Genomic DNA, 21765 nt, shown 5'->3' on the forward strand with positions numbered 1-21765 from the left:
ACCAATCTGATTGTAGATGTTGTCTCAGTCCACCTAGCCGAAAGAAGTTTAGTTTGTAATCAAGTTAAAAAAAAAGTTTAGTTTGTATTCGTTCCGATTCGGGCCGGGTCCGGGTGATAATCCCGTACAAATATTTCCCTTCCTCTGTCGTTTACCTCCACAAGAAACCAAAATCCGCCGCCGCCGTTTCGAGCTCCAAGTCGGTAGCCATGGTCTCCCAACTAGGGTCACCTTCGCCGTGGGTGGCGCAGGCGAAGTATGATCCAGCGGCCACCACCATCGCTGCCATCAGCGACGACCTCCTCCGCGAGATCCTCCTCCGCCTTCCCTCCCTCCCATGCCTCGTCCGCGCCGCCCTCGCCTGCCGCGCCTTCCTCCGCGCCGCGAGAACCTCCACCGACTTCCGACGCCGCTTCATGGAGCTCCACCCGCCCCAGATCCTCGGAATCTTCGAGGACTCGTTCTGGCAAAGAGGCACCCCTGCCTTCGTCCCCTTCGGAAGCCGCTCTGACCCGGACGTCACCGCCGCCGTCAGCGGCGCCGATTTCCACCTCACCGGCCTCCCAGAAAACAGCGCCGGCGACCCCAGGTGGGAGATCAACACCTGCCACGGCGGCTACCTTGTCCTCCACAACCAGAAAACCAGGCAGCTGGCCACCTACAACCCCCTCACGCAGGCGCTGGACGTCTTCCCCTACCCGGCCCAGGAGGCCAACTGCCATCCCCGCTACCTTGCGTGCCACATCATCTTCTTCAAGGATGACCCGATATACTTCGGTGTGGTCTGTGTGCGCCGCCGCCGGCGCCGGCTCCGGACGCTGGCTCGCTTCTCTCTATTCTCATCTGACAGCAGCTGCAGGGAGTGGCAGAGCTTCCCTTGGGTGGACACCTCGACGGGGCAGCTCCCGTCTTGCCCCGACACGCTGATGGTGGATGGATTTGCCTACTGGAAACACATTGATCAACCATATATAGTCGTGCTCGACAACTCGACGCTGGAATTCTCTCGACTGGATTTGCCGCCGGGCATGGAAGACATGCAATGTGCAGAATTCCGACTCGGCCAGACCGACGATGGGTATCTCTGCATGGTTTACATATATGAAGACACGCTTGTTGTTTGCGGTTGGGGTGACGCTGGTGATGGTGTCGACGAACTGATGACATACAAGGTCTTCCCACTGAGTACAATTATCGATGCAACTATGTGTTCGGAAGAGTATGGTGTGCAGGTTTCGGCGGTCGTCGATGGATTCGTATTCCTGTCTGTTAAGAATGATATGTATACCGAGTGCATCCTATCCTTGTGCCTGGAAACAGAGAGTGTAGACGAGCTCGTCGGTCATGCATTAGATGACTGCGATATCCATCCCTACATCATGGCATGGCCTCCTTCTTTGGTAGGCAGCGACGAGGTGAGCCCTTGATTCAAGATGCTTGTAAAATTTCTCCCGACGCTAATTTGGTCCCTGTATTATCATATGCATTTAAGTTAGGGCACTTATAGACGCCGGCGCACCGGCCGAAAGTTTCGGCCGGTCCAGCCCAGGCCGTCGGATGTGAGCCACGCGGCCGTTGGATCCAGTCAAAAAAAAAAACAGATCGCCCCAGCTTCTTCCTCCTCGGGCAGTCGGCCTGGATCCGCATCTCCCCCGGGAGCACAGCACCGCGCCTCCTGTCCCCCTCCGGTGGTCGTCCCCGTCGTCAGTCGCCACCCTCGCCGGTCTTCCTCGTCACCCGCCGGACCCCGCCCTCGCTGGCCGTCCTCGTCACCGGTCCCCCACCCCTCCCGGCCTCGTTCTCGCCTCGACCCATACAACAGCTCCACCTGCGGCTGCAGCTCTTGACGACAACGGTTGTAGCTCCGCCGCCCTCGCCATTGATGTTCGCTGCAGGAAAAATACGTCGACGGCGGCCGCAAGTCAAATCAACGCTGTTTGAATGGATGTAGCAAAAAAATTCACCGGTAGTAGCAAAATCAAACTACGGGTGCAGCAAAAATGCCGTCGCCGCCTTCGCGAGGTCGCAGCTCCACCTTACATGGATGTAGCAAAAACCTACAACGGTAGTAGCAAAATCCTGCTACGGTTGCAGCAAAAAAACATGGATATAGCAAAATCCTGCTACGGTTGCAGCAAAAAAATCATTGTCGTCCTCGCGAGGTCGCAGCTCTGCCTGATGGATGTAGCAAAAAGCTTTGCCGGTAGTAGCAAAATCCAACAACGGTTGCAGCTTCCTCTTGTTGTGCAGTGCCATTGAAGCTTTCTATGTCTATGGTTGAAGCTTTTTTCAACGGCTGTTGAAGCTTTTCTAGGTGATGATTGCAACACTTGTATACGCGGGAGGATCCGGGCATGGCGGCAGGCATCCATGGCGGCCGGCGAGGGAGCGCCTGGCCGCCGGCGATGAGGGAGCGCCTGGCCGCCGGCGGTGGAGCTTGTGGTGGCCCAAACGCAGCCCGGGAGGAGGGGGAGGGGATGCGCGCGCGTGAAGACTGTAGGTAGGGGATGGATCTGGCCATGGCAGCCGGCAAGGGAGCGCCTGGCCGCCGTCAATGGAGCTCATGGTGGCCCAGTTGCTGCCCGGGGGGAGGAGGGAGGGGAAAGGATGCGCGCGCTGGAAGGAGACGGGATGGAGGCGCTGGAAGGAGGCGGGGCGTGCGGGGCCATTGCGCGGGGGCGCGTTTTGCAAGCATGGCGTGCGAACCGGCCGAAAGTTCGGCCGGCGCACCGCGCCCAAACATTTCCCTTTAAGTTACTTGAGCGCAACGGATTGTTGTATACAGCTCTATGAAAATCTGCCATCGGTTATTTTGCAAGTCTCCTCAACTGTTTTTTAGTTTGTTACAGATTACGGAACAATGACTTTATTCCAAGTCTAATCACAGTCGATTGTATATACAATAGTTTAGTTTTTCCCCATGTGGTTTGTGCAGATTATATCATATCTGCGTCGACAGTATCTTAGGCTAGAAATTTCTTTGTAATCTTGACCACTATAGTCTATAGAAGTGTTGGTGTAACAAGTATCTTATATTTCACTTACGTTGTGTTGGCCGTTGCTAAATAAATCTGTCTTGTACCATTATTTTTAGATCTGTCTTGTACCACGTTGGAGTCAATAACCTTGCACAGTTTGTTGTCTATATGCAAACGCTTGAATCCTTACTTACACTGAAATCATTTTATGCCTCAGGAGGATTCAGAAACTAACGTTACTGGAGACAATGCGAGGGGTGATGGTCCTGTGGGCACAGAAGAAACTCCCTCTGTTCTTGCCACAGCGTTGCAATCATATTAAGAAGTTTTGACTAATGATGATGTGGCAAAAGTCACATAGATTGAGACATTTCTACTTACTGTCGAGGATGAGAACAATTCTATAGTGAGTAAAATCACTACTCTAGATGTAGAATTAACAAATGCGAGATACCACATCATGAAAATAAGTGCCGAATTAGATGACTACAGGAGAAGGGTAGAAACAGATGACAAATGTGCACAGGGAAAATGTCTATATTACCACTTCGTTGCCAGTTGAACAACCTCTTTAGATTGACCATGTTCTGATGAGATGAACTTTTGTTCATACGTGTTGATACTTCAATTTTTGGATCGTGTGAAGACAGCATGTGTCAGTTTTTTGATAGCAAGGGAACACTGGGGATAATGAGTGTAACCATGAGTATGGCTATTTGGCAAGAGATCAAACCATGAGCTTTATCTGCTTGCCACCTGGTCAAAAATCCTGGAGTTCCTCTCCTTCCACAACCTCCAGTGCATGAGGATAGTAATAGTGTCGAAGTTGCGACGCATCGGCTTAGGTATGCCAGCTCTGGCCTGGAGCCACCACTCCTCTATGCCGCTAAAACTGTCCTCTGGCGTGATGAAGCGAGCCCCAAACCTGCGCTTGAGCAATCCCCAAAGCTACTGCGTATATCGGCAATGCTCAAACAAATGCGTACAGGCCTCGGGTTCCGACAGACAGAGGGGGCAGGATGCATTAGCAGGCCATCCGCGGCGAAGAAGGTTATCTGCTGTTAGGCATTTGCCATGAACGGCCAGCCACATGAAGAACTTGCACCGTGGGGGAGCCTTTGACCTCCAGATTGGTTTGTTGCATGCAAAACGCACATTAGCCATGAAGAGCAGTTCCTTAGTAAGCTTCCAGATTGCCTGATCCCATGCACCTGGCGTAAGAATGGTGGCCTGCACCATATCCCAGACGGACAGGTACTGGGCGAGCGCCTGCACAGATATGCCGCCTTCGATTTCTCTTATCCAGGATTGATTATGCAAGGCCTCACGGACAGAACGGCCAGAGTCCTTGACGAAGGAGAAGAACTCTGGCGCTGAGGTAGCAATCGAACAACCATTCAGCAGCCAATTGTCCGTCCAGAACCTCCCAGAATCCTCGTCGCCTAGAGAAATAGCAGTAGCAGCGCTGAACATCGCCGCGACCTCCTTTTCTTTACTGTCAGGCAGCAGATGCCACGGCCTGGGGTTCTCATCCCACTTCAACCAAGGCCATCTACATCGCAATGCCCAACCAAACCATCGCAAATTGAGCACACCAAGCCCACCACATTCCTTGGGAGTGCAGACTTGTGCCCATGGCACTAGACAGTGCCCACCACTGATGGCCTCCTCCCCTTTCCATATGAAACCCCGACACCTTCTGTTTATGAGCTTGATCGCCCAGACCGGCAGAGGAAGCACTGCCATTAGGTGAAGCGGCAGCGCCATGAGCACCGAGTTTACCAGAGTGAGCCGCCCCGCTCCCGGCAAAAGCTTTGGTTTCCATCCCTTCATTTTATTAGAAAGTTTATCCACCAGGGGCATAACATCCTGACGCCTCATTCTGAAAACTGACAGAGGTAAGCCCAAGTATTTGATGGGAAAACCCTGTTTCTGACATTGGAAGTGCTACGCCACCAAAGATGCAAGGGCCTCCTCGCAGCGAATACAGGTCACCGAGCTCTTCTGTAGGTTGATGCGAAGGCCAGAGGCTTGGCCGAACAACTGCAGCACCGCGGAGATCACCTGAAGGTCATTTGAGTGCGGCTTAAAGAAGAGAACCGCATCTTCTGCAAAGATGGATGGCCTCGGTATCTCCATGCCCAGACCCATATCTGATAACACCTGCCTTTGCGCCGCCCACTGCAGCATTCCTTGGAGAGTGTCCATGGCAATGATGAACAACGCCGGTGACAACGGATCACCTTGCCTAACGCCCTGAGCAAGAGCAAAAGGTACCGACAACTCATCGTTGATGAGCACCGAGGTGGTAGCCGTACTCAGCAGGCCGCAGATCCAGGAGCACCATCGAATACCAAATCCTCTGGCCCGCAACACCTCCAGCAAAAAGCCCCAAGAGATTGTGTCAAAAGCTTTAGAGATGTCGATTTTCATCAGCACCGCTTGTTTCTTCTTCTGGTGCAGAGCCCTCGCAGCATTTCTAACGAATTTAAAGTTCTCATGAATGCTCCTTTTGCAAACAAAAGCACTTTGAGCCTGGGAGATCAGAGAAGGCAATAGTGCCACAAGCCTGATGGCCAACGCCTTAGCAAAGATTTTGGCTGCCCCATGAATCAGGTTAATTGGTCTGAAATCAGACAGCTGCAAGGGGTCTTCTTTCTTTGGCAGGAGGGTAAGAATGGAGGAGTTGAGCTCATGAAAGGAGTAGAAACGCCCATCATGCAGCATTGCCATTACAACCATGAAGTCCTTGGCGATAATCTCCCAGCAGGTCTTGAAAAACAGCCCAGAAAACCCGTACGGCCCCGGTGCGCGGTCAGACGGCATATCAAAGATTAATTTCTTAATCTCCTCCTCCGTGAACGGCACCTCTAGCCCATTGGCCAAATCCGGCGACAGCCGATGCAAGCCCAAAGCATCCAGACGGAGAGAGCAGCCCGACGGTGACGAGGAACCCATCAGATTACAGAAGAACTCCCGAGCCAGGTTCAGCTTATCCTCCATATTAGTGGCAGTACGGTTACGATCTTTCAGGTAAGGAATATAATGCCGTCGACGCCTGCCATTAGCCTTCATATGGAAATATTTAGTATTGGCATCCCCCTCCTTCAGGTCCCTGACCCGGGCACGCTGGCGCAGCCTAACCCTCTCTAGAGACGCCAAGGCAAGACACTTTCCCTTTAGGAACGATTTCAGTCTTCTTTCCTCCTCCGAGAGAGATCTAGACTCTTGTGCCGTGTCAAGACGCAAGATTACCTCTTTAGCAATCTGAAACTGCACTTCCAACGTGCTCTGCTTCTTCTGACCCCAGCTTCGAAGGGCTTTAGCCGTGCGATTTAACTTAATAGAGAGAATTTTCGCCAGATCTCTACTAGCCACCTCCGCATCCCAAGCTCGTTTCACCGTGTCCAGGAAACCAAGCAGTTTGCACCAGAAATTCTCGAATCGAAACCGGTGTGCACGCGGACAGGCGGCCGCACACGACAACAACAGAGGGCAGTGGTCAGAAATGTTGGAACTCAGAGCCATGAGATCACTGATGGGATAGACCTCTTCCCACTCGTTGTTAAAAAGCACCCTGTCAAGCCTAGCCATGACTGAGCTCTGTTGATCATTGCACCAAGTAAACTTTCTGCCCACCAGCGGCATGTCATGCAAACTGAAACAGTTAATGGTATGCCTGAACTTACTGACCATCCTTCGATCAGCCCTCCCCGAGCTGCGCTCTCCCTCGCCTCTGACGAGGTTGAAATCCCCGTTGATGATCCAAGGGAGTTGCACCTGCTGCCCAATGAGCTCGATCTCTTGCAGAAACCTCACCTTGTCATCCACTGCCTGCGGCCCATACACTGAGGTCACCATCCAAGCCTTGCCATCCACCAGAGACAGAACATTGGCCGTAATCGAGTACTCGCCTCTGTGAACAACCGTGACACGCATAACGTCAGGCTTCCAAGCCATCAAAATACCCCCAGGGGTGCCCACCGCCGGCAGAGCCTCAAAACCACCGAACCCTGGCCCAAGAGTATTACAAACCACCGACGCATCAACACTGTCAAGCTTAGATTCTTGCAGACAAACTAGAGCAGCATTACAGGATTGCATAAAAAGTATAATAGACGAACGCCTCGCGGGGTTATTTAATCCCCTCACATTCCAGCTCAACACACCCAGAGACATGATCAAGGTGTGAGAGATCCCGCGAGCAGCCACTACTGGGTACTAAGCCCCACACGGTTCCACACACTCCGGCAACGAGAAGGCAGCGAACCCCTCGTGCGCAGGCTCATCGAACTCTGCCCCATCGGGATCAAAGAGAGCAGCAACAGCCCTGATGTGGTGCGGTGCCAGTTGCTTGTCAAAAAGCTTCAGATACGCGTCCAGGGCCTCCTGCGACAGATGTTCTCTGGCTTGAATTATACCTATGCGATGAAGCAGCACCGTCTAAGCGCGCAGCACCGGACCGATACGCTTGCCACCGTTAAGTTTATTGATCCTGGCGCTCCTCCGGGGAGAGAAGTTGGGGGCAGAGCTTTTTTGCGCCTCGCCTCGGTCTTGGGCCCAAAATGGACGGAGCCGGGGAGGAGAGAAGCCCTTCCAGCAGAATGTCAGCAGTCGATTTGGGTCCGACCATCACACCCAAAGCCGGTTCCGGCGGCGGCACAGTCGCAGCTGGAGGCAGCAACTGATGAGGCTCCAGCGGAACGGCGAACGGAGTGCACACCGTGCTGGAGTTGCTACCCAAAGGGCTGACAGGCCTGTTGGTGGTCTGAATTCGCGGCAAGCCTTCTGCCAACGACAGCCTATCGGGATCCAAAACCAACCCCCACGCGCCACCACCTTCCTCCTTGTCTGAACTGGCCAGCGCGTCTTGCAGCCCGACTGACGCCCTCCCGGTCATGTTGTCCTCCGTGGCTTTCTCCGGGCTGAACAAAAGGCAGCGAGATGCATAATTTCAACGCCGAAACAAGATCCGGTGTGCGACCCCATGCCGCAGAGCCGACGGCCGTAGAGCAGACCGATCGAGGAGAGCGCGGCAAGCTAGGGGAGCGAGTCAGCAGGGCACGCCAGAACAGCCCGCGTCCCACCAGAGGGGTAGCGCCCCCGGCCGCAGAGCCCACCACCGTAGAGGCCGCCGAAGCTTGGGACCCGGGCGTGTCAACGAGCGCCGCAGAGCCCGCAGCCGTGGTGGCCTCCGAGCCGGCAGCGTAGCCCACGGCCGTCCCCGCAGAGGCCGAGGCGTCCCACGCTCTCCGGACGATGCAAGCCTTGGCGACCGGTCGATGGACTCTGGCGGAGACGACACATCCCGGCGACCTGGCTCCGAGCCACCCGCCAGCAGAGAGGGATGCGGAATGCCCCCTCGCCGGAGCGAGCAAGCCGTTCACCCGACGCCCGCCCCAATCACCCGTGATGCCGAGACCACCCGGGCCGCCAAAGGGATGACCACCAGAACGAGGAGTATCTCCCCTGCCCGTACCATCAATCCTGCCCCTTATGCAGTCTCGCGAGTAATCGTGCCTCCTTGTAAGATCATCGTCTTCCTCTGGCTCGAAATTGGGGTTGAATTGCAGATAGGGCACCGTCCTATCCACCACATCCAACACATGAATGGTCAGGTGATGAATCAAGGTGAGCCTCTCTGTTGGGGGCGCTGGAGAAGGAGGCGCCACCGGCCAGTCTGGATCGACCGTGTTCGGAAGCCCCGCAGGCTCCGGGACCTCAAAGTCGTAGATCTTCGGAATGCCGGAAGGATTCCTCATCCAAGCAGTGACATTTAGCTGCCACCTATCCTCTTGGGGGAGAATCTCGACCAACTGGCCTTGAAGGCTGTTCATGAGCTGGCCAATCACGCCTTCCTCCCACGCGCTCGCCAGAAGGCCCTCGATGCCGATCTTGCAGAAGAAGTCGAGCTTGCCGCTCGAAGCTTGCGCACTCCGATGCCAGCACTGAAAGGCGATAGGCGTGCCTGCGCATCGGATCTGGCCTCTGCACTGGAAGACCCTTTCGCAGTCCTCCGTGGATGCAAAATGCAGGAAGAAATCGGCCGGATGCGTGACCTCCACCCGCACGCGACTGCGCTCAACCCCACAGATCCGGCCCAGCGTCTGGACCAGAGCCTCCGGCGAGACCGCCGGCCTCCTCCCCTGCACCGAGGCAAAAAGGGCCCTATTGCGGAAGTCTTCTTCCAGCGCCTCCATGCCGGGTGTGCGGGAGAAGATGCCACCCCCCCTCTCCGGCCGCAGATCTGGATCCCCGTGGGTGTACAACTCGCCGGGGAAGCGGTGGCCGGCCAGAGGTGGGTAGTGCGCCGTGCTCAAGGGAGGAGGTGGAGCGTGCGAGGCGGAGCTCTCTAACGAGGGCCGGCGAGCAGCGGTCGCAGAAGGCGCCTGGGGAGGCGGAGCAGCGCTACGCTGGGCGTGGAGAGGGGGGCAGTTGCGAGCAATGTGGCCCGATGTCCAGCAAAGATGGCATCGAATCTCGCCGGCGCACTTATCCTTCACGTGCCCGTACTCCAGGCATTTAAAGAAGCGACCCCGCAACCACCGGGGAATCCTAGGCTTGGAAACAGGCGGACGACTGACGGCAAGCGCATCCGTATAACGGCGCCGGCGACGGCGATTGCGCACCTCAATCCAACCGTCGTTGTTGGGTTCCAGATCCGCCGAAGCCGGGCGAGAACGGCCCGGAAGCGGCGCATCAACAGACGAAACAGGGGCCGGCACCTGGCGGCTCGGGACGCTATGTGGCCGGCGGGCATCGGAACGATGACCCGATGGGTGGGGCTGGTGATGGGTTACGCGGCGGCCGCGGAGAGATCCGGCGGGCGCGGCAGGGGGAGCGTGGGAGCAAGACGACCGTTGGGGAGCCATCCTTCTTCCAAACCATGAGCTTTATGTCTTTGGAGGTTTCAATTTTACTGTGCATCATTGAGTTGAGACCCACTTTGCTATTTAGCTTGAGTAGTACTTATCTGTTGTTGGTCCACTCTATTTATCATTTCATTGGTCCGGTGTTTTTATTATTCACTCAGTTTTATGTCCTTCGTAACTTTGCTTTGTCCATTATGGTAGTCAGTTTCCTTCTGATTGATTTTACATCTGAAACGGATAATAACCGCTGAAGGTGCAGCAATTTTGTTTTAGGTTGACCAGTAACCGTTTGATGTTTACTAGACAGAGAATTGAGCTTGTTTGCATACCATGAAAACTAAGATCTTAACACTGATGAAACATTAAGCATATACAACTAGAAGTTATATATCACTATGCAATTTAGCTCTGAAGTATTACAACGGAAGAAGCTCTACGCTCTGTATGTAGTCCATATTAAAATCTCTAAAAAGACTTATATTTCGAAACGGAGGCAGTATATCATAGGATTGCGCCTCCCCATGATGTCCATTTAATTTTGCGCATGGATGTGTGTGGCCGCCTGTACACCTGATAGTGCTGATATGATTACTTGAGTAGATGATCATGAGCCAATCATTCTGTTGGTTTCTAATAGAATTGTTGTCTTATCGATGCAGTAATTCCTGTGGAATCTTCTGGGTTGTTTCTTTCGTGATATCTAATGCCGAATTCTTCCTTGAACTATCCATTGGATAAGGGTGAGAAAATTACGTGCAGTCATATACACGGATGCTTTTTGGATGATAAGGTGCGTCGTCCACTCAAAGCTCCCATTGTGTACTGATGTCTAGTGTAAGGCTACAAGCTAGGCACATTCTCAGTTTGCAGGCCATTCCTTAAGCAGCAATCTGCATGTTTGCTTGGCACGATTTTGCAGGCCGAAATATACTGTTATGATATGAACATGAGGAGGGCTTTTCATATGGCTTTCTTTTTATCTGCTTATTGTGTGATGAACAAGGGACGATTTGTGAGGCAGTGGGATCTTTGATCCCTGGTGTGAACCAAGTAGTTGTTTAGCAATTTGCAGCACATGAAGATTTATCAAAAAGGGAGTGCATATACATCACGAGGACTTAGGGCATCTCCAACAGCAGCCCGCAAAAAACCTCCCGCATCCATCCGTGGACAGGGGGACCAGTCTGCAGACATGAATGCGGGAGGCAGCCATCCAACGCTAGCCGCATACATGTTGACAATAACTCAAACCAACCGGACAAAATTCGTTCAAATAAGTCCGGACTCCATATAAACATGGCCTGATTTCATATAAACATACCTGATTTCATATAAACATGATGGATTTCAGTATAAATACATCAAAGCGGTCCTAGGTAGGCTCTGGAGTACAATTAATACCTAATCTAAATGATCGCCGACGTCCTGTCCCCGTATCTGGCCATGAACCAAGAGAACGGAAGTTTCGCCTTTTCTAGCTCCGCCTCCGTGACCTCTGCCTCCGGAGCCCCGGGAACTGAAATTGTCCACCTCCACGTTGCCGCCAAGCGACTAATAGGCCGAAGATGTTGAGCCCACCAAGCTTGGCGTCGACGGGAGGGGAGGAGCGGTGGCCTTCCTGGGACACGAGCGGCGGCGACCTACTGTGCACTACTCTTCCTCGCTGCCAGCGGTGCCCGCGGACGTGTCGGCTTCTTCGTGGTCGTGGCGACGCGGCACGGTCTCGACGATGTCCTCCTCATAGGTGTCGCCGAACAACACCTCGCACGCGTCGTCGTCGCACTCCTTGCCGACGGCCGCCATCCGCACCATATCCATATAATGGGCATGGGCCTCGCCGATGGTCAGGGTGCAATGCACTGGCGAGGGTGGAGCAGAGGAGGAGGGTATCGCAGAGGAAGAGGAGGGTGGCGCTGGCTCGTCGTTGGAGGCGTCTTCTATTTGCACGTCATGTGGCTGCCTGCCGGCCTGCCAATCGGCAGCAATGGTGGCCAAGGCCTTCTTCTGCTCCGACGTAAGCCCATCCAGAGAGCTTTGGCAGCGGAGCGATCCATGGCCGGGAGTGGTGTGGAGAGGGATGACTGTGGCTATGGCCGGGGCAGTGGTTTATATAGCACCGGTGGATGAAAGACGGACGAACGGGTGGCGCCGGAGGAGACGCCTCGGCAACCGCGTGCCATCAATGCAGGTGGCAGACTGACGGACGAGCGGCCATCGTGTCGTTTGACGCGCGGCAGTCACCTGCACCAGGAAGCGGCACGGGCGGCGCTTTCTTGGCCGGCGTGGCGCTTCAATGCCGACGCGAGTGAGCGGTCGCGTCCGCTCTGGGCAGGCATGAATGCGAGCGCTGACACTCTGGAGCGGCGCTGACCAAAAACGCGCGAGAGGGGTAAGGGTTTTTTCTGGGCCACGGTGGTCAGAAACTGGTTTGGGATCGGTGCGGACTCTCGCAAACCTCCCCACTTTTATCTCTGGTTTGCGGGAGAAATCACGTCCGTACCGCCCTGCGGATCGATACAGGCCCATGTTGTATGGCTTTCGCGGTCCGGACAGTGTGTTGCGGGAGGTTTGCATGTCGGCGTTGGAGATCCCCTTACGTATCATTGTAACACGCATCTTCATTCAGACCTGATAAAAACACCTGGCGGGAGTAATTACCCCTAGAACAAAGGACTCGAACCACGTTTAAATCTCTGTGTGAAATCTTCACCACGTGCGAACTGTTGCTGTGGCGACGGAGACACCGTGCCGCAAGGGCGGCGACTGCCGGTGCTTCGAGGATGATAACGGCTGATGTGATCGGCCGGCGGCTATGGAGCAGTCTGCGAGACGGATGAGAGCAGCGAGTCATGTTTCCATGGAAGGCCGGCATTCCATGCAAGAACGGACGTGGCATCACGATGTCGGCTGTCTGTCTGTGAACACGATCGGATGGTAGGGGAGCCGGCTGATTTTACCTCCCGAAAAAAAGAGAGATAAAGTTGAGTTTGTATCGGTTCCGATTTGACCCGGGCGATTTTCCGGTACAAATATTTCGTCCCGCTGCCGTTTTCCTTCCCAGGAACCAAAATAAATCCGCCGCCGCCGTTCCAGCTAGCCATGGCCTCCCAAGTAGGGCCACCGTCGCCGTCGCTGGCGCCGGAGAAGCACGATCCAGCGGCAACCGCCACCACCATTACTTCTATCGCCGACGACCTCCTCCGGGAGATCTTCCTCCGCCTCCTCTCCCTCCCGAGCCTCGTCCGCGCCGCCCTCGCATGCCGTGCCTTCCTCCGCGCCGTCCGTTCGTCCCCCGCCTTCCGCTGCCGCTTCCGGGCGCTCCATCCGCCCCAGCTCCTAGGCTTCTTCAGCGCCCCCTACCGCACCGCCATCCCTGCCTTCATCCCCTTCCGAAGCCGCTCCGACCCCGACCTCACCGCCGCCGTCCGCGGCTCCGATTTCCTCCTCGCCCGGCTCCCGGAAGACAGCGGTGACCCCGGGTGGGACCGCCGCGGCTACGTCGTCCTCCACAACCAGAGAACCAGCCAGATCGCCGCCTACAACCCCCTCACGCGGGCGCTGCACATCATCCCCCGCCCACCCCATGAGACCTGCCATCTCAGCAATCTCGATGTCCACTTCATCTTCTCCGAGGAGGACCAGAGGGCGTTCCGTGTGGTCTGCGACCGTCGCCGCAGGCGGCGGCGGCGGAAGCTGGCTCGCTTCTCTGTCTTCTCATCGGACAGCAGGGAGTGGCAGTGTTTCCCGTGGGTGGACACCTCGACGCCGCAGCCTGGGGACGATGGAGGCGACGAGTGCATGCTCACGTTTTGCACTGATACGCCGCTGAATGAACCTGATAGATTGGCCCACGATAAACACAAAGATCAATCATATCTAGTCGTGCTCAACACTGCGACGCTGCAACTATCCCGGATGAATTTGCCGCCGCCCCTGAAAGATATAGATCCTCTACAAATCAAACTTGGTCGGACCAAGGATGGGAAGCTCTTTTTGGTTTGCGACGACAGCGATGCAAGCAAAGGGATACTTGCTGTTTGGTTATGGAGAGCCGATGGTGATGGTGATGGGGTTGAGAAATGGATACCGCACAAGATTTATCCACTCAATAAATTTGTTGATTTCACTCTGTGTTCAGAAGAGTGTGATGTCATGGCGCGTGTTGTGGCGGTCATAGATGGTGTTGCATACTTGTGTATTGAGTATGACAGGGATACAGGGTGTCTCCTATCCTTGTGCCTGGAAACAGAGAAGGTAAACAAGCTTTTTGATCATAGAGTTGACTGTGCTGTCCATCCCTACATCATGGAGTGGCCTCCTTCTTTGGTAGGCAACAAGGTGAGCCCATATGCTTCTAGATGCTGCAGTTAAGTTACTTTAGAGCACTGGGGCTATTGTATAGCTGTGACAATCTGCCATCGATTTCATATTTTGCAAGTCTGCTCGATTGTTTTTGAGTTGATTACACTGCAGTTAATTTTTTCTTTAGCAAAAGAGAGGCTTGCCCTCTCCGATTTCATATAAAGAAACCCAGTTCTAGTAGTAGCAGTCTCCTTACATGACAGGCAACGAAGCTAGGATATCTAGGCTAAATTATTTTAAAGGTATCATTACAAGCCAGCTCAACCAGGGAGCATACATGAAGCTAGTTTGATCACGGAAACAAAAGCAAACACGGGGGAAAGCGAAGCGCGGGAGGCAAGAAAGAAATCTACAGAACATCCGGACGACTTCTTCATTTTCTTCAGTTTTCCCCCTGTCTGTTGGAGGTCACTGACACTTGCCCTGTCTGTGGTATGGATAAGACACGCTTTCACGCTTTTGTGCAGGTGCAAATATGCAAGAGAACTTTGGCTCCGTATGGCAGATTGTTGGTCTCTTCTGAATATAAGTTGTATGGAACACATCAGACCATAATGGATCTTACATGCGATATGAATTTCTTCATGTTGGTGTTGAGAATCTGGCACGCAAGGAATGAACTTTGTTCATCATAAGCATGCACCTACAATGGATGCCTCCAATTAAAAAACATATTCGCTTCGATCCAAATTAGTTGACTTTTTTAGTGCTAATTTATTTAAGCAATTTTTTTGAGTGCTAAGGGCATCTCCAACAGGTTGTATGTCAGTCTTATGGGTAAAAATGTCCATGTCCATGTCATCAATCAACAAGCTACTCCAATGGATTGTATCTAAGGTATTCAATAGATGGTGAGAAAATAAATGTGATTGCTCTCTATTTCACCTTGGAGCTTGTGCAAAGGTTGTTGGTGAATCTATATACAACTTTGCTCTCTCTCCACATTTATTACATGCAACATCATCACTATGTCCTATGCGGCGAATTTATCAACATCTATCTTACAACTGTTGAAAATGCCCTAATTGACTCGGTATTTTTTTTAAGGACTCTTTAGGGTATACTTCTCTTGTCCGGTGAGGGAGGGAGTAACTAAAAACGTAGCCATGCCTCCAAAACAAAAACTATGCGATGAGCAGCGCCCAATCATTGCCGTCCGATGAGTTAGTGGGCCGGCCTTTTGCCCCACAGCCCACGCGTCTGCCGTTACCTACCTTCCGTAATCCCGTTCTCAAGGAAAATCCGAGCCGAACTGCGCCGCCGCCGCTGGAGCTCGAACTAGGCAGACATGGCCCCCCAAGTAGAGCCACCGGCGCCGGCGCCGTCGCCTGCATCGGCGAAGTATGATCCAGCGGCCACCGCCACCACCATCACTTCCATCACCGACGACCTCCTCCGCGAGATCCTCGTACGCCTCCCCTCCCTCCCGAGCCTCGTCCGCGCCGCCCTCGCCTGCCGCACCTTCCTCCGCGCCGTCCGCTCCTCCCCCGCCTTCCGCCGCCGCTTCCGGGCGCTCCACCCGCCACAGCTCCTTGGCTACTTCACTGACCCCTGCCGCACCGCCTTCCCTGCCTTCATCCCCTTCTGAAGCCGCTCCGACCCCGACCTCGCCGCTGCTGTCCGCGGCTCCGATTTCTTCTTCACCCGCCTACCGGAGGACGGTGACGACAGTAGGTGGGCGTTCAACGGCTGCTGCTCCGGCTACGTCTTCCTCCACAACGAGAACACCGACCAGATCGCTGCCTACAACCCCCTCACGCAGGTGCTGCATATCTTCCCCTACCCGCCTCAGGAGGCCTGCGATCCCTGCTATCTTGATTTCCGCATCATCTTCTCGGAAGAGGACCGGAGGTTGTTCCGTGTGGTATGTGTTCGTCGCCGGAGGCGGCGGCGGAGGACGCTGGCCCGCTTCTCTGTCTTCTCATCGGACAGCAGGGAGTGGCAGTGTTTCCCGTGGGTGGACACCTCAGTGCCGCAGCCTGGGCATGATAAGTCCACTGCTATGCCGCTGAATGAATTTGATAGATTAGTTTACTGGAAACACTTTAGTCAACCATATATAGTCGTCCTCGACACTGGGACGCTGCGGTTATCTCGAATGGATTTGCCGCCGCCATTGCAAGATATGGGCTCCACAGAATTTAAGCTTGGCCTGACCAAGGATGGGAGGCTGTCTTTGGTTTTCATAGATCACTTTCTTGCAAGCAAAGGAATGCTCGCTGTTTGGTTTCGGAGAGCCGATGGTGACGGCGTTGAGAAATGGATGCTGCACAAGATTTTCGCACTGAGTGAATTTGTTGATTTCTCTATGTGTTCACAAGAGTATCATGATGTCATTGTGCATCCTGCGGAGGTCATAGGTGATTTTCTGTACCTGTCTCTTTGTTATGATGGGTATACCAGGTGCTGCCTATCCTTGTGCCTGGAAACAGACAAGGTAAACAAGTTCTTTGATCATAGTGTCCATCCCTACATCATGGCGTGCCCGCCTTCTTTGGTATGCAACAAGGTGAGCCCATGCTTCCAAGACACTAGCGAAATTCCCCCCCCCCCCCCCCCCCCCCCGGAGTTTGGTCATTGCATCATATGCATTTAAGTTACTTGAGATCAATTGATTATTGTATAGGTGTGAAAATCTGCCTTCAGTTTCATGTTTTGCTAGCATTTTTTCATGAGAAAACAAAAAAAAGTCTTGCGTCTCGATGCATTGATAGAAAAAAAGAGTTTGTACAAGTCTGGTTGGTCAATTGTTTTTGAGTTGGTTATAGAGCAATGACTTAATTCTTACTCTAGTCACAGTAGCATTATGTTGTGTAACTCATAATACAAGTTCTCAATTGCAGATTTTATACAAGGATTCTTTTTTTTTTTTTGCATGTGGTCATTGCAGATTATATGATATCTGTGCACTGATAGTATCTTAGGCTAGAATGTCTCTCCATTAAAATACTGTCTACACAATGCTTTGTAATCCTGACCACTATAAGGCCTTGATGTATTTACATTTTACACATCTCATTTCACTTCCATTGCTTCACTCGTTGCCAATTAAATCTGTCTCGTACTATTTTTTCTAAAGATCTGTGTTGTACCATTGGAATCTATGACCTTCTACGATTGGTCTATACAAACACTTGAATCCTTACTTACACTGAAGTCATTTTATGTCTCAGGAGGATTTGGAAACCAAAGTTACTTGAGACAATGTTGCGGATGATGACCCTGTGGGCACAGAAGAAACTCACTCTGTTCTTGTCACAGCATTGCGATCATATAAAGAAGCTCTGATTAATGGTGATGGGGAAAAACTTGCAGAGATAGAGGCATTCTACTTTCTATCAAGGATGAGAAGAAGTCTCTAGTTTGCAGAATTGACAACTGTGAGATACTGTATCTCGAGGGTAAGTGCCGGCATTGATGGCTACAAGGGAAGGGCAGAAAGAGAGAGGTGATGACATGACTACTTCTTTGCCAGTTGAATCAGCCTATTTGAAATGATCATGGTGTATTTCTTTCAATGAGATGAGCTTTTTAGGGTAGCAAGGGAATACTGGAGTCATAAGCTACGGCTAACGAGTGTAACAGATGTATGCCTATTTGGCAAGAGACAAAGTCATGAGCTTTATCTTTCTGGAGGTTGCTATTTTACTGTGCGTCATTGAGTCACTTTGCTTCTTAGCTTGAGTACTTATCTGTTGTGGGTCCACTCTTTTTATCTTCTCGTTGGTCTTGTCTTTTTATTATTGTCTCAGTCTTGTGTCATTTGTAACATTATTTTCCCATTATGGTTGTTAGTTTCCTTCTGATTGGTTTTACATCTGAAATGGGGTAAACAGTTTCCTTCTGATTGGTTTTATATCTGAAATGGGGTAACAATGCCGCTGAAGGTGTGACGATTTTTTCGCTTAAGTTGACCAGTAACCGTTTGATCTAACTAGACAGAGAATTGAGCTTGTTTGCATATCTTAAAAACTAAGATCTTAATGCTGATGAAGCATTAAGCATACAAGTAAAAGTTATGTATCACTATGCAATTTAGTTCCTGACTATTACAGCAAAACAAGATCATGGCTGGTTCTCGGTTCTAGTCTCAGGTATGTTGCTGCTCAGCGGTGCTTGTTTTGTGGCTGTTGTTGAAGCACTGAGATTTAACATCTTAGCATTTGGCAGGGGACAAGGCCATGAATTTGGTGTGTGCAACAGTCGCTCCGAAGGGAGGCAGTGAGATTCAGATCAGATATGGCTGGGCCATATGGCACTTGGGGCAAAGCTAGTGGACTAGTGGCTGGGCAGTCAACTGCATACTATGGTTCTTGGTGCTGAAGTGGGCAGAGGTATAGAGCAATCATCTCTGAATAGGTGAGGTCAAGAGCCAGCCTCACAGTGGGATACCGCATATGCTTTTGGGTGTGTATTCTTTGCACTTACAGCTGCAGCTGCATGCTAGGTGTTTGTTGGTTGCTTCAGCAGTGCTTTGATTGTTGCAAATCTAGCAAGTTGCCTGACAGCTCCCTATCTCACGGTCTGCATGATTTCTAGCATTGCATGTGACATCCATTCATGGTATCTCTACTGCATTTTCCAATTGACTTCGAGTCCATCTCTAGGGAGTAGTACTGTGGTAATGAAGTTGCAACGCAAGGCTCATTTCTTAGACCTGAAATCATGAATAGTTTTCTTGCATTGTCCATGACAGGGATATAACTAGTTATATTTAGTTTGGCCAAACACGGATGTGGATGAGCTCATTTAATATATATATACACTGAAAGGAAAATGTCTCAGTACCCTCTGTTTCTGTACATTCGCAGGTTTTCTGGTCTGATTCAAATATAATTCAGCAGTATTATCTTTGGTTGAACAAAACGCAGCAGCTTTTCTACAAATGGTCAGTTTCCTTCTCCATCTGTGAATATTTTCCAGCCCACGCCAATGTTCCTTTGTACTAGTTTTGGATCTGAGGTCATATAACTGTGCAGAAATGTTTTCAACAATGCTTCATGCTTAGGTCCAAAAAATATGTGATCGATCATTTTATCTTTGAATTTTTTTCATATACACATTGAAAGAACAGTGTCTCTAACAAGTGCCATGTGCAATGCTACATGTGGTGCTGTGGTTTGGAGGTGCCATGATGTGATCTAGATCAGGTTCTGCTGGGGCCAAGTGTTTGGCACTTGCCGGAGCTTGGCCTGCACGTCTCGCCTACACGCGTCGTGATGGGTTTGCTGGGGAAATGGCACGAGGACCCCATGGGGTTCTATATCCAGAAGCACATTTCAGAGATGGATGGTGATCAAGTGTTCTGCTGGGGCCAAGTGTTTGGCACTTGCCGAGCTGGGGTTGGATGCCTTGCCTGTACAGCTAGCCGTGGTGATCGGTTTTCTGGGGAAATGGCACGAGGACCCCATGGGGCTCTCTCACCGAACAACATTCCAGATATGGATGGTGCTTGAAAATCTCATCAAAATCATTCATCACATTGTCTGTAGCTAGTTGCAACAACACTGCATGGAGAGCACTCAAGGGTCAAGGCCCTGTCCCCTGCCCACCGCTCTTGCTGATAGCTACACACAACCCACTGCCATGAGCCCTTCTCTTCCTTCTACTATAAAACCATGGCCTGCTCAACACAAACTTCTTCATCTCATCTACAAAGCAACATCACAATCTACACCACACCTTTAGACTTTCAGAGCCAAACTGAAATTTAGCCATCCAAGAACATATCAGACTCAACCATGATCCACCCAAATAAGCTTGCTCAGCTAGCCAAGAAGTTCCAGCGGATTTTAGCTGCCGGAGCCGGAGCCGGTGCCCTCCGCCGGCAGCATGCCTCAAACACGGACACGGCCGACGACAAATGCTGCAGCACAACACCGTCTATGATTGCTGATGAGGGCCACTGTGTGGTGTACGCCGCCGACGGAGAACGGTTTGAGGTCCCTTTGGCGTACCTAGGGACGACGGTCTTCGCCGAGCTCCTGAGGATGTCCAAGGAGGAGTTTGGCTTCACCAGCGGCAGCGATGGAGGCAGGATCACGCTGCCCTGCGATGCCATGGTGATGGAGTACGTCTTGTGCCTTGTCAGGAGAGAGGCCTCTGAGGAGGTTGAGAGGGCCTTCTTGAGCTCTATCGCTGAGCATTGCCACAACTACAGTGCTAGTTGTGTGGCGCCATCGATGGGACTCAGCCATCAGTTTGCTCTTTGTACTTAGCTACTAGCTTGTCTGGTGATTATTTTTGTTAGAACCTGAAGATCCCTGTACAGTCTGATGTAAGATCCTACTATCACGAGAAATGATACAAAAAATACTATTTTACTGAGAGAAATTTGGCTATTTGACACATACTTTGGCCTTTGCTGCAGTTCGCCGTATAGAGTACTGAAGAAAGTTTATCGGTATGATATGTGGGGGAAGGAAACAGGAGAGGATGTGCCTGACCAGAAGGTGGCAGAACATGGTGATGGCGCAGCGAAGGGAATGCGGAAGGAGGATTGGATGAATGATCAGCATACTGTACCTAGAACTGTCGGAACTGAATCGTGTGTCCCAGATGGAGGTGGGTTGAGCTGGTTAGAGGTTCTTGAGGTAGGAACTGCAGTCTGTTGCCTGGAAGATGAACGCTTCAAGCGCCTGCCATTGGAAGTGTGTGCTTCTGGGTACCATTTCAATTGTGCCGGAGACTACTTGCGTGAGCTGGGTGGCCTCTCGTCAGCTCGCCACACTCCAAGTGAAAATGCAGGCCGGAATATGCCCTAACTGCCTTTTGTGGTACATCAGTTCAGTTTGGGAAGAAACTCAACAATTTCTGAAGAAAGTAGGATATCACACATCTACCTGATATTTGCTTTCGATCTTCTGTTTTGTAGACAATACCCAGAAATCAAATAAATCCTATTGTTGAACATATTGTAGTACGGTAACTTCCTTGGACTATTTTCTTCTGAAAAGGGTATGTATTTGTTGTTCTTGTATACAGATTCAGTACACTTTTTGGAAGATAAGTGCAACAGAAAATTATATTTTTTTTTAAATTTATTTAGCATACAATATAATCACATCTTTGATTCTCTTAATGGTAGTGCTGCTTGTTAGGCGTTAGCTTTTATACTCTGAATCCCGAGGTTAAAGTAAATTGCTTTCTTGCGCCCTATGTCCTAATGATATATGGTTGTAGACTTGTAGTTAATGGTAGTTTGTAGGATGCAATAAGCTGGTATGCTAATATGTAATTTCCATTCTGCGGTGTTGAACTATTTTACATCATGGAAAAACATGCAAAATTGAGGGAAAAGCTTGGCATATATTCAGGAGCTACAAACTGCAAGCTGCTGGTGCAGTGACACCGTACTATACTTGGATTTGGCAAGGCATCACTATAGAGCTCAGGAACGGCCTCTCTACTTCCTCTGATGCATTTGTTCTGAGCAAGCACATGGCATACTCCATGACCACTGCATCGAAGGGCAGTGTGATCCTGCCATCGCATGTAAGCCCAAACTCCTCCTGGGGCATCCTTAGCAGCTCGCCGAAGATCGTCTTGTTGAG

General features: G+C 51.6%; 3 protein-coding genes, 1 long non-coding RNA gene and 1 other non-coding gene across 5 annotated transcripts; all 5 read left to right on the top strand.

Moving 5' to 3' along the window:
• The first annotated feature begins 209 nt into the window (after window positions 1-209).
• Window positions 210-1427, top strand: LOC141022981 (uncharacterized). Its single transcript, XM_073499272.1, has one exon. The coding sequence runs from the start codon at window positions 210-212 to the stop codon at window positions 1425-1427; it is 1218 nt and encodes a 405-aa protein (XP_073355373.1).
• Window positions 1428-12949: 11522 nt separating this feature from the next.
• Window positions 12950-14221, top strand: LOC141022982 (uncharacterized). Its single transcript, XM_073499273.1, has one exon. It carries the CDS (start codon window positions 12950-12952, stop codon window positions 14219-14221), a length of 1272 nt encoding a protein of 423 aa, XP_073355374.1.
• Window positions 14222-15388: 1167 nt separating this feature from the next.
• On the top strand, window positions 15389-17860 carry LOC120961893 (uncharacterized). The gene is made up of 2 exons (XR_006664493.2): window positions 15389-16721; window positions 17386-17860. It is a non-coding gene; the product is annotated as an uncharacterized protein (transcript).
• A 1967-nt stretch (window positions 17861-19827) lies between these two features.
• LOC141020511 (auxin-responsive protein SAUR36-like) lies at window positions 19828-20710 on the top strand. Its single transcript, XM_073498096.1, has 2 exons — window positions 19828-20489; window positions 20583-20710. The coding sequence occupies exon 1, from the start codon at window positions 19954-19956 to the stop codon at window positions 20428-20430; it is 477 nt and encodes a 158-aa protein (XP_073354197.1). The 5' UTR covers window positions 19828-19953; the 3' UTR covers window positions 20431-20489; window positions 20583-20710.
• Window positions 20700-21765, top strand: LOC141022119 (uncharacterized). Its single transcript, XR_012183024.1, has 3 exons — window positions 20700-20988; window positions 21087-21169; window positions 21529-21765. It is a non-coding gene; the product is annotated as an uncharacterized lncRNA (long non-coding RNA).

The sequence above is a fragment of the Aegilops tauschii genome, chromosome 5 (assembly GCF_002575655.3).
Source record: "Aegilops tauschii subsp. strangulata cultivar AL8/78 chromosome 5, Aet v6.0, whole genome shotgun sequence".
NCBI classification, from domain to species: domain Eukaryota; kingdom Viridiplantae; phylum Streptophyta; class Magnoliopsida; order Poales; family Poaceae; genus Aegilops; species Aegilops tauschii.